At 43.1% G+C, this 12,569-nt stretch overlaps 1 protein-coding gene across 20 annotated transcripts in view; it reads left to right on the top strand.

Annotated features, from left to right (window-relative positions):
- The window catches only part of brwd3 (bromodomain and WD repeat domain containing 3), a 302,860-nt gene that overhangs the window by 12,468 nt on the left and 277,823 nt on the right, over positions 1–12,569 (top strand). For all 20 annotated transcript variants that reach the window (XR_011887509.1, XR_011887508.1, XM_072270315.1 and 17 more), the window contains exon 6: positions 7,492–7,590. Coding sequence is in view for 18 of the 20 variants with exons in the window: in XM_072270315.1 (XP_072126416.1) it covers positions 7,492–7,590 (99 nt within the window). In the remaining 2 variants the exon portion in view is untranslated. The remainder of the gene's footprint in view (positions 1–7,491; positions 7,591–12,569) is intronic.

The following is a 12,569-nucleotide window of genomic DNA, read 5'->3' as shown; positions in this document are numbered from 1 at the left end:
CTGAATAAGTATTTTGCGTCAGGTTTCACTGTGGAAGACACCATGCAAGAAATTCAAGAGTATCAGTGGGCAGAAGTGAGTGTAGTCCGTATTATTAAAGAAAAAGTGCTTGGGAAGCTGAAAAGTCTGAAGATAGATTAATCACCTGGACCAGATGGATAATACCCTAGGTTTCTGAAAGAGGTAGCTGCAGTGACTGGAGACGTTAGAAGTGACCTTTCAAGAATCACCAGATTGCTATTTTCTCAAAGAATTCCGTCAGATTTGTCAGGCAAGACGTTCCCTTAAGGGAAACCATGCCAACTTTGGCCTATTTCATCTTCTGCCTCCGAGTAGTCCAAAACCACATCTTTAACAATTGACTCCAGTATCTTCCCAGCCACTGGAATCAGGCTAACTGGTCTATAATTTCTTGTCTCTTGCCTCCTTCCTTCTTAAAAAGTGAAGTGACATTTGTGATATTTCAGTCCTCCAGATGATAGAGCTGAGGCTGAGCTAGCAGGTTTGCAAGAAGCTGATGGGTGTAAAATGAATGTAAGGAATGACAGCCAATGATTGGGTACAAATTGAGTTAAATTGTACCACAGAGGCAAAATTCAAAAGGGCAAGGAATGCAAACTGAAGGTGCTGTATTTAAATACGTGAAGCATTCAGAATAAAGTGGATGAACGTGTGGCGCAATTAGAGATTGGTGGCTGTGATGTTGTGGGCATCACTGACTTGTGGCTGAAAGAAGGCCATATTTGTGAGCTTAACATCAAAGGATAAATTTTGTATTGAAAGGACAAGCAGGAAGGCATGTGTGGCGGTGTGGCTTTGTTAGTAAGAGATAGAATTACATCTTTAGAAAGAGCTGACATAGGGTCAGAGAATGTTGAATGTGGATGGTGTTAAGAAACTACAAGGGTTAAAAAGCCATTATGAGAATCATGTAGGGCTCCAAATAGTAGCCAAGATCTGGGGTTGAGATTGCAAAGAGAGCTGAAAAGGTATTCAAATAAAGGTAATGTCACAATTGTAATGGGGGACTTCATGATGCAAGAGGATTGGGAAAATCAGGTTGTTGTCGGATCGCAAGGGAGGGAATTTGTTGGATGCCTAAGAGATGGCTTTTTAGAGCAGCTTGTGCTCGAGCCTACTAGAGGAAAGGCTATCTTAGATTGGGTGTTGTGTTATATCCCAGATCTTATTAGGGAGCTTAACATAAAGGAACCCTTAGGAGACAGTGATCACAATATGATTAAATTCATACTGTAGTTTGAGAAGGAAAAGCATATCACATGTATCATTGCAATGAAGCAAAGGGAATTAGAGGCATGAGAGGGGAGCTTGCCCAGGTGGATTGGAGGAGGATACTGCTGGAGATGACGGCAGAGTAGAGCTGGTTGAAGTTTCTGGGATAGTTCACAAAGCATGGGATAGGTATGCCCCACAGAAGTAGTAATACTCAAATGGCAGGGGTAGGCAACCATGGCTGACAGGAAGGCAAATGGAAGGAAATTATAGGCCAGTTAATCTCACCTCAGTGGTTGAGAAAGTGTTGGAGTCCATTATTAAGGATGCAGGGTGGACAAAGAAGAGACAGTGGATGTCGTTTACTTGGATTTTCAGAAGGCATTTGATAAAGTGCCACACATGAGGCTGCTTAAGGTAAACGTTCATGGCATTACAGGAAAGATACTGGCATGGATTGAGGAAGGCTGACAGGGTGCCTTTTCTGGCTGGTTGCCGATGACTAGTCATTAAGGGTCATTATTAAGTTTGCTACTTTTCACGTTGTTTGTCAGTGATTCAGATAGTCGAATTGGTGGCTTTCTGGCAAAGTTTCGGGATGATACGAAGATACGTGGAGGGGTAGGTAGTGCTAAGGAAACAATATGATTGCAGCAGGACTTGGACAAATTGGAGGAATGGGTAAAAATGTGGCAGATGAAATACAGTGTTGGGAAATGTGTTTTGGTAAAAGGAACAATACTGCAGACTATTATCTCACAAGGTCCATACACATCCCAATTCATTGCACACTTTAAAATTTAAGAAGTTGTGATCACTGTTTCTTATATGTTCTCCCACTGAAAGTTCAGTTGTCTTGCCTTGTGCCCTTAACTCCTGGTGGAGTCGTTGGGGCGCTGTCATGACAAGCTTTGCACCAGTCTGTTCCATCTGTCACGGTTGTGTGCCAGAGCCTGGGTTACCGCAAGTGTTTTCCCTGTCCATTCTTTAATGTTGTCCGTCCATCTTTTCCTCTGTCTACCTCTCCTTCTTTTCCCCTCCACAGTTCCTTGTAGAACAGTCTTTGCAAGGTCAGCCGTACCATCTCAGCTTTCTTTTCTTCACAGTTGTGAGAAGGTCTTCATGGGGGCCAATATGGTGCTGGATGGTCTTGCGGACCTGCTGGTTTGTGATGTGGTCCAGGTATGAGATGCCCAAGATGTTGCGATAGCGTCTCATTTCCAAAGCCTGAATCTTTCTCTGTAGCTCTGCTGTGAGGGTCCATGTCTCACATGCTTAAAGGAAGATGGAGAAGAACCAATACATGCAAGAGTCTGATCTTGTACTTCATGGTGATGTTGCTGTCCCTCCATATTGTCCTAGTGTTGATAGTGCAGTCATTGTCTGTGCGGTTCTTGCCAGATCCTTCATCACTGATAATTACTCCCAGGTATTTGAACTGCTGCAGTGTCTTGAGTTTCTGACCATGGACTGAGATGTCTGTTGTGATGGCACCATTGGCATTTGCCATGAGCTTGGTTTTCTCAGCACTTATTTTCATTCCAAACTTTGTGGAGGCTCTGTCAAGATGGCTGACCAGGTTGGCCAGTTCGTCCTCTTTTCCTGCAAGTCCATCAATGTTGTCAGCAAATCTTAAGTTTGTGATGTTCCTCCTTCCGATGCTGATTGTACCCACATGACCTTCAAGGGCAGCACTTATGATTCATTCCAGGAAGACGTTGAAGAGAGTGGAGGAGAGGAGGCAGCCCTGACGGACTCATACAGAGGTATGGAACCACTCCCCGATGGTGCCCTGAGCGAGTACTGCACTGGTTGCCTTGGAGTAAAGCTGATGGATTGTATGGGTCACCTTCTGCCCAATGTTGAATTTCTTCATGGTGGCCCATAAGGCATCGTGCCAGATTCTGTCAAACGCCTTCTTGCAGTCTATTAGGTCCGTCCATCGTTCCATCGATGAAGACCTCGACACCATTTATGGTGTCGAGGCTAGCGCTTGATTTGGATTTAAGTGAGGGAGGGTTGCGCAGCTTCAGCCTCACTCTCCCTTTCCAATTCCCATCTGGATCCAGTGGCAAGACAACAGTCAAGACTGCTGGAGATGAGACTAGGTGCAGTGGATGATCAGGACATCTTCTGTGTCTTGTCATGCTCTACACATTCCACGACGCTTGCAGAGATCACCTTCTTGACCGTTGGACCTTCCACTGGTCTCGTCCGCTCAGTCCACCGGAGTCTGTCTTCACGTGCTAAGATAGACATCTCCCTATCTCACCGAGGGTTTGAGACCCATTGGCTGCCCGGGGTGTGGCAGCTGTTACATGCAAACAGCTACGAGGAGCCACAGGTGAGAGCTGAGTGCCAGGTGGGGACCAAAGGTGGACTAACCGCCTTGAAGAGGACGTGACATGTCCCCCACCAGAGGTGCTACCCCTCCCTGATTCCCTATACACCCCAAGATGTGGTAGAACTCTCTCTGGTGCTGAAGGTGTTTCTCACAGAGGGTGTGGAGGTTGAAACTCTGCTCAGTGGTGCTTCTGCCCTTACGGAAGCCTGCTTGTTCCTCGGCAATGATGTCTTCTGCCTGAGGTGTCAGTCCGTTCAAGATGATTCTGAGCATTACCTTGCTTACATGGGTGATCAAACTGATGGTACGGTAATTCTGGGAAAGTTGGAGATTGCCTTTCTTGGGAAGCACAGTGATCAGCGACTGAGTCCAAGGTGTCGGCCATTCACCTGTCTGCCAGATCTTCTTGCAGATGGTAGTAAGCATGCCTATCGTGGCCTCTCCTCCATGCTTCAGCAGTTCAACCGGGATGTTGTCAAGTCCTGCTGACTTCCCGCACTTCAGTGATCGTACTGTGGCTTCAACTTCTTCACGCATGATTGGATAGTCATCCTCATTGGAAGATCCCTGCACATTCAGCACGCATGGATCCCCTTTGCTCTGGTAGGTGTTCAGTTCTGAAGAGTACTCTGTCCACCTTTCCATTATTTCCTTTTTTTCTGTGAGACTTTTGCCATTTTTGTCTTGGATGGTGTTCACTTTGGCTTGTTTTTCTTTGGTAAGATCTTTCACCAGTTGGAACGCCTTCTTTGAGTTATTGTTGGAGAGGCTGTCTTCAATGTCCGCACATTGTTCGGCTATTCATCTTTGCTTTGCTTCCTTCATTTCCCTCTTGATTTCCTTGTTGATTTTCCTGTATTCTGTTCTTCCCTCTGCTGTGTTTTTAACTTTCTTTAATTTCCTTCTTGTGTCACACATACCCAGTATCTTGTTAGTGACCCATGGTTTAGACTTGCGGCAGCTTTTCCCCAGAATCTTGCTTGCTGTTTCCGTCATCACCGTGTTAAAGTTATTTGTGGTGGTCTCCAGGTCTTCATCAAGGAGGAGTATTGGTGCAAACTTTCCCCCAATTGCTGTCTGAAATTCTTCAGAGATGGCGGGGTCTTTCAATTTTTCAAGGTCGAATCTCAGCCGGCTGTTTTTTGGCTTGTTGATTCTCCTCAAGCGCACTCTGATGTTCATCATGACAAGGTCATGGTCACTGCCCTGGGAATGTTCTGGTCTTCGGTCTGTTCATGCCAGATTAGTGCCGTCTTTGCACCAGAATGTTGACCATTGGGGGCATGCCAGATCCATCTTCGGGAGGCTCTGTGCTCTGCAAGTGTGTTCGACAGCACCATGTTGTTATAACTGGCAAATTCCAGCAGGCGTAGTCCCCTCTCATTGGAGGTGTCATTGCATGAGGAGCCGATGAGATCTCCGTACTCATCCTGTGCGTCTCTGCCTACCTTGGCATTCCAGTCGCCCTGAATGATCAAAATATCTTTTTTGTCCACCTTGTGGATGACATCTTGTAGTTTCTTGTAGAATCCTTCAATGTGTTCATAGTCGTAGTCTGTTGTTGGGGCGTAGGCTTGTACCACTGTGTTGTTAAATGACTTTACCTGCAGGCGGATGGTCATGAGTGTGCTTGACACTGGTTGGCATCCTAGGACAGCGTTCTTGATGGATTTGTTGACTAGGAACCCTACGCCATTTTCATGTCTGTTCTCTTCTCTGGTATAATAGAGTACGTGTCCTTCCTCAAAATGCACTTTTCCAGCGTATAGCCATCTGGCTTCACAGAGTCCAAGGAGGTGCCTTTCCATCTCATGCGTGAGTCCCTTGAGTTTCCCTGCTTGGTTCAGCGTTCTTACATTCTATGTGGCGATTGTGATGTTCTCTCTGCCACAGATCTTCTGTGTCAAATCACCAGTAGCACATTTGTCACGTCTGCCCTGGTGTGAAACGGTTCACGCGGTCGTTGGTAACCTGGGCTGCGACCGATCCGGTATGAAGTTGCTTTTTGGTGTGCACATCATGCGGCATTTCTTGGCCATCTGAAACCTGGTGGAGCCCATCCCTCTCCAGGTTTGACCACAGCCGATTTCCTCCAACTAGGTGTCTTGCCTTGGTCGTGAACACGTGGCTGTTATAGTTCATCTGAGAACCTTTCCTCCCCGACTGGTGACTTCATCATGGAAGTTATTCTCCCAGTGGTGCTGTGTTAACACTGCCCCCTCAAGTGGTTTAGCCCGCCAGCTGAAGCAGTTTACCGGGATGTGGCGCTTGGAGCCAACACGTGAGAGATTTAGGAGATGGATGAGTACCGGTGATGCCCGTCCACCCTGTCTGGTAGGGAGCAGCATGCCAGACATCAAAGGTACTACAGTACCTTTGTCCAGAGCCCCCTATAGCCCAAGGCTATAGTTACCTAGCTAGGCTCATTTCCCAATTCCAGGTGCAGTATGACCCTTCCTCTAGTTGGACTATCTACATGCTCATTTTTGAAACTGTCCTGGATGCACCTAACAAATTCTGTCCAATTTAATGTCTTGGACTAAGGAAGTCCCAGTCTCTATTGGGGAAATTGATGTTCCCCACTCACCAGCCCTACTTTTACACTCTTTTCCTAATCTGCCTGCGCAATTGCTCCTCAATGTCTCTGTGACTCTTCTGGGGTCTGTACTATAATCCCATCAGAGTGATTGCACCTTTCTTATTTTTGAGTTGTACCCATGTAGACTCAGTGGTAGGAAAACTATTTGTGAAGGTGTTTGGATGGGGTAGAATTAACTCGTATTTGGACTCGGTGCTTGGACTGACTGCAACTTGATATGGACTGATTAATAGTGCAACTCCAAGACCGTCTTTTATCTTCTCCACTTTTTAAAAAGTAAAACATCAAAACAATCCAGTGCATCTCTCAACTAAGTTTCTGTAATGGCTACAGAATCATAGTCTCATGTATTGATGTACCAAACTTATTCACTCTTACCCTTACCACTCAGCATTAAAATAAACAAATTTCAACCTATCCATTCAATTGTGTGTATTACCTTGTTCTTTCTTAGAGATAGGTCTATATTATTTACGTCTATCTTTCTTAGGTCCTGACGTCTACCTTCCTCTCATTCTCTTCACTTTCTGACCTGGTGCTTTGGTTCCCATCCCCCGTTAAACTCGTTTAAACCCTTCCAAGTAGCATCAACGAATTATTGGTTTTCCTCCAGCTGAGATGCAGCCCATCTCTCTTGTACAAGTTGCCCCAGTTCAGAAGAGTTTTCAATGATTTGAAAAACCTGAAACCCTGTTTCTCCCCCCTCCCCCCACCACACCAGCTCCTCAGCTGCAGATTCATCTCTTGTATTATTTTATTTCTGCCTTGACAAGCACATGGCACTAGCATAACTCAAAAGTTACTACCTTTGGGGTAATACACATCAAAGTTGCTTGAATTTCCAGCATCTGCAGAATTCCTGTTGTTTACCTTTGGGGTGTTGCTTTTCTGTCTTTCCTCACACTCTATACTCATTAGGCTGACCACATCCCTCTTTTTACCTATATCCTTGGTGCCAATGTGCACCACAACCTCTGGCTGCTCTCCATCCACCTTAAAAATGCTCTGTGTCTGCTCCAACACATCCCATGGTGGTGGTAGTAAGTAAGTATGGTTAAGAATTTGATCTGGCACTTTCCAACCATTTAGAAAGCTGGGATTACAATAGTTCAATAACCCTGCAAGTTACTACTATGCTGGCTTGGAAGTGTACCACTGACCCTTCAGTGTTCAGAGTTCTGGAGTTCTTTGATAGCACTGGGAGTACTCATTACTGAATTTGGCTCTTTGCCATCTTCTCAAGTGCATAAATGCAAGCCTTGTCATTAACACTTGTGTGTTCCGAATTAAATGTTGCTTTTTGTTACATCTACAGATTGCAAACATGTATTGTGGAAAGGTTCGGCCTTTGCTGCCCTTCATCGTGGAAGACCACCAGAACTACCTGTCAATTACGGAAAATCTCCAAATATTGGTAAGTTGGAAAGGTTATTGGAAATTTTTTATAAAAATCTCTACAGTTGATACATACATCCGCATTTGTTTTTGCATTACAAAATTGGAAGGGAGTGTAAATGACAGTGAGGCTCATGAAGGCTACATTGCCTCTTTGGTTCGCAGTCAGTGTTTGGCAAGACCTATTCAAAAGCTTAAGCATAGGCTTGCAAGTGGAGAATAAAATTAGTACCACATAAGTATGAGGTAGTGATCAACTCCAGAAAGATAGAATGTAACTACCTTCCTATGAAGTTTATGGTATTTCCAGTACATCCATGAGTGTATTTTTGGAGGTGGGTGAAATTTAGTTAGTCCTACTAGAGCAGGTCAGAGGATGGGTAGTCTTCAGTGGTAAGCAGAGTCCCAGAATGGATCTCTCTGTCACCCTACTAACTGATTTCATTTGTAATTCTCGTATCCATGTCAGTATGTTACCATCAATACAATGAACAGAATCTTGTGTGGTACCTTATCAAATTCTTCTTGGACATTCACGTACACAACATTTAATTATACCCCATATTCAATCTGTTTGTTACATCAAAAATCTGGCTTGTTTTCATTAGAGTAAGAATGGATTTCTGTACGTATTTTTATTTTCTGTATGTGCTTCTACATAATGGATTCTAGTATTTTTTACTCCACTGATAAATGTTAAATTAACTTGTCTATAATTTTTTTGCTTTCTGTCTCCCATCTTTCTGGAATTGGGGTGTTACATTTGTGGATTTTCAATCGGGGTAGACCTTTGCAGTATATAGATAATTTTGCAAATGCTTGACCAATATATTCATAATCCGTGGGGTCACTTATTTTAAAGCTGTAGAATAGAAGCTATCAAGTCCAGGGTACTTGTCAGCCTTTTGCCATCAATTATAACTTTCTGTAAAGCAATTATATCTTAAGAAAGTATCCACCCTCTCCCATTTGCCCATTATCTTTATTGGGTTGCTTTATTGTCTTGTTTTATACTTGTTTAGTTTCAATTATTTCCTCCTCATTTATTTCAGCCAGTCTTTGCTCCTTTAAAAAGATTTTCTCAATAATTTTGCAGATATTCCAATACTATGTTATATTCCATTTGATATTGCCCTTGTTAAGTCCTCTGGGTTGCTTTCTCTGTGCTCATGCGGGCAGAAGGGAACCCTAATAGAAGTTTAAGCAACACACAAGATGAAGGAACTTAGCAGGCCAGGCAGCATCTATGGGGGGGTGGGAGGGGGAAGTAGTCCTGCTGAAGGTTCTCGGTGCAAAACATCAACTGTATCTTTTTCCATATATGCTGGCTGGCCTGCTGAGTTCTAGCATTTTATGTGTGTTGCCTGGATTTCCAGCATCTGTAGATTTTCTCTTGATCTTGATAGAAGTTTATAAGTTCGATGGCATAGATAGCATAGACAACTAATATCTTTTTCCAGGGTTGAAATGTCTAATACTATAGTCTGCATGTATTTAAGCTAAGAGGGGTATAATTTCAAAAGATGTGTGGGCCAATTCTTTTTTTATACTGTTGAGAGCTGCCTGGAATGCACTGCTAGGGGTGATGGTGGAGGCAAATGTGACTGAGGTGTTTAACAGGCTTTTAGATAGGTATATGAACAGATGTGTAGGCAGAAGAGACTAATAAAATTTTAATTACTAGTATAACTAGTACTAGTAAGTAAAATTTTACTTGTGTACTCAAGGCCCTGTTACCATACCTTACTTCATTTATTAAGATACAGCGCAGAACAGGCTCTTCCGGCCCAAAGCCACACCACCCAGCAACCCACCTATTTAACCCTAGCCTAATCACAGGACAACTTACGAAGACTAATTAACCTGTGCATCTTTTGACTGTGGGAGGAAACTGGAGCATCTCCATGCTCATAGAAAGAAACGCACAATCTCGTTAGAGATGTCAGAATTGAACTCGATGCACCGAGCTGTAATAGTATCATGCTAACTGCTACACGACTGTAGCACCCTATTACTGTTCTGTGTTCTGTGAGTTTCCATAGATGGATCACCCTGCTCACAGAATGTCTCAATAAGAAATTGTTGGAAATGTGAAATATTTCTGGGATTATCTGATCCTGTTTCACTTAATGTATTTCCTCAGCCAACTATTTTACTATAATTTTTGTGTTAATTTGTGCTAGTTAAATGTTACATGCACACCCAAATTCCTCTATGCAGCAGTATTCTTTAGTCTTGATTGGCACTTGGCGTCATAGAGCAGTATAGCACAGAAACAGGCCTTTCAGCCCATCTAGTCCGTGCTGACATCTTGATCTGCCTCATTCCATTGACCATAGAACTCCATGTCCCTCTTATCAAACCTGTAGTCACCACTTCCACTGGCAGCTTGTTCTACTCATATTACCCTCTGAGTTAAGAAGTTCACCCTCAGGTTCCCCTTAATCTTACCTTTTTTCACCCTTAACATGTGATCTCTAGTTCTAGTCCCACATGATCTTGTATACCTCTATTAAATCTCCACTCCTTCTCTTGTGCTCCAGGGCATAAAATCCTAATCTATTTAACCTTTCTCTATAACTGAAGTTCTTGAGTCCCAGCAGCATCAGTTCTCTGTATCCTTTCAATTTTAATCGATACCTGTCCAGTAGGTAGGTGACCAGAACTGCACACAATACTTCAAATTTGGCAACACCAACTGTTTTATACAACTTCAACATAACATCCCAACCTCTGTACTCAGTGCTCTGATTTATGAAGGTTAATGTGCAAAAAGGTCTCCTTATGACCCTATCTACCTGTGACACCACTTTCTAGGAATTATGGATATGTATTCGCAGATCCCTTTGTTCTACTATACTCAGTGCTTTACCATACATTGTGCAGGTCTTACCCTGATTTGTGCAACACCTCACACTTCTCTACATTAAATTCTATCTGCCATTTTTTTAGCCCATTTTCCCAGCTGGTCCAGATCCGTCTGCAAGTTGTGACAGCCTTTGTCTCTTTTTAACTATGCCCCCAGTCTTGGGGGGTGTCATTCACTAATTTGCTGATCCAGTTTATCACATGATCACTCAAATTATTAATATAGAAGACAAACAGCACTGAGGCACACCTTTCATTCCCAGAATTTATGAACAAAACAACTTAAAGCTTGCAGGATCTGATGATAGTGGTGAAGAACCACCGGTAGTAAGGAAAATGAAACTGGGTTACAGAATATTGAAAATCAAAGAAATTGAGAGGCTACATAGGAATAAATAGTCAATTTTCTGTTATTTGTTTTATAATGTTTATTCATGCAAGTACATGTTTCTAAGTATTTAGGAATTCTTTTGTGTCAATTCTTTCAAGCAATTTCTGGACTCTGGGGATTTGGATTAGTTTATTAACTATACACTTCTAGGTTAAAGTGTTGTAATAAATTATTTTTGAGCTTGATTACTGGCTACTGACCCAATTATAACAGATTGGTGGGGATTGATGTTGGTCTGATGAAACATTGTGAGTTTAGGCCAGGATGATTTAGTCTACTATTACTGACATGTGTACAGGCATTTCAGATAGCCAGTTATGGGGGAAAAAATCAAAGCATTTGGGTTTTATTGAAGCAGAATACTATACGGCAAAAAAAAGATTGCTGTGGCTCTGAGATTTCTAAATCTATGCTGGATACTAGTGTGGTACCAGATGATTGGAAGACAGCCAACGTGATACCCTTTTTCCAAGAAAGGCAGCAGGGGCAAGCTGGGTAACTGTAGATCTGAGTCTAACATCACTGGTAGGAGGATTAGATTATTAGATTAGATTAGATTATGAGGACACGCAGTCCCCTTTTATTGTCATTTAGTAATGCATGCATTAAGAAATGATACAGTGTTCCTCCAGAATGATATAACAGAAACACAAGACAAACTGACTGAAAAACTGACAAAACCACATAATTGTAACATATAGTTACAACAGTGCAAAGCAATACCGTAATTTGATGAAGAACAGTCCATGGGCATGGTTAAAAACAAGTCTTAAAGTCTCTCGAGAGTCCCATCATTTCACACAGACGGTAGAAGGAAGGGAAAAAGAACTCTTCCTGCCGTGAGCTTCCAGTGCCGCAAACTTGCCGATGCAACATCCTGGAAGCACCCGACCACAGCCGACTCTTGAGTCCGTCTGAAAACTCCGAGCCTCCGATCAGCCCTCCGACACCGAGCACCATCTCTGCCAAGCGCTTCGACCCCGGCCCCGGCAACAGGCAATAGGCAAAGCTGAGGATTTGGGGCCCTCCTCCCGGAGATTCTCGATCGCACAGTAGCAGCGGCAGCGAAGCAGGCATTTCAGAAGTTTCTCCAGATGTTCCTCTGTGCTTCTCGCGTCTGTCTCCATCAAATCAGGATTGTGCACAGCCCCTAGTTAACACATATGATATCATTTCGGAGCGGCCGCGCACGCTGCGTTGCGCTGCCATCTTCTCCTCCCCCTTAGTGGAAAACCTACTGGAAGAATTGACAAAGTGGATTGATGGGTAATATATGGCTTTGCCAAGGACAATCTTGTCTGACTAGTTTTATTGAATTCTTTAAGGAAGTCACACAGTATATTAATGAGGACAGAGAAATTGACGCAATTTAATGTACTTTAGAGGATTCAAAGTACATTTATTATCAAAGTATGAAAGCAGTATACAGCCCTGAGCCTGCTGAAGGGTTTCGGCCCAAAACATTCACTGTTTACTCTTTTCTATAGATGCTGCCTGGCCTGCTGATTTCCTCCATCATTTTGTGTGTGTTACAACCCTGAGATTTATCTTCTCCACAGAAAGCCATGAAACAAAGAAAACCATGGAACCTGTTCAAAGTAAAGCATCAACTCTACCCTCAATGTGCAAAAAAGCAAATTGTGTAATTGGCAATAAGAAAGAACAAATGCCAACACAGAATATAAAACAAAATCAAGAGTCCATATTCAGTTCAGCTTGATGTTCATTATCTGCAGACT

This window comes from Mobula birostris, chromosome 10 (genome assembly GCF_030028105.1).
Source record: "Mobula birostris isolate sMobBir1 chromosome 10, sMobBir1.hap1, whole genome shotgun sequence".
NCBI classification, from domain to species: Eukaryota; Metazoa; Chordata; class Chondrichthyes; order Myliobatiformes; family Myliobatidae; genus Mobula; species Mobula birostris.
Note: the sequence above shows the minus strand (reverse complement) of the source record. Positions and strands in the feature narration are given on the sequence as shown.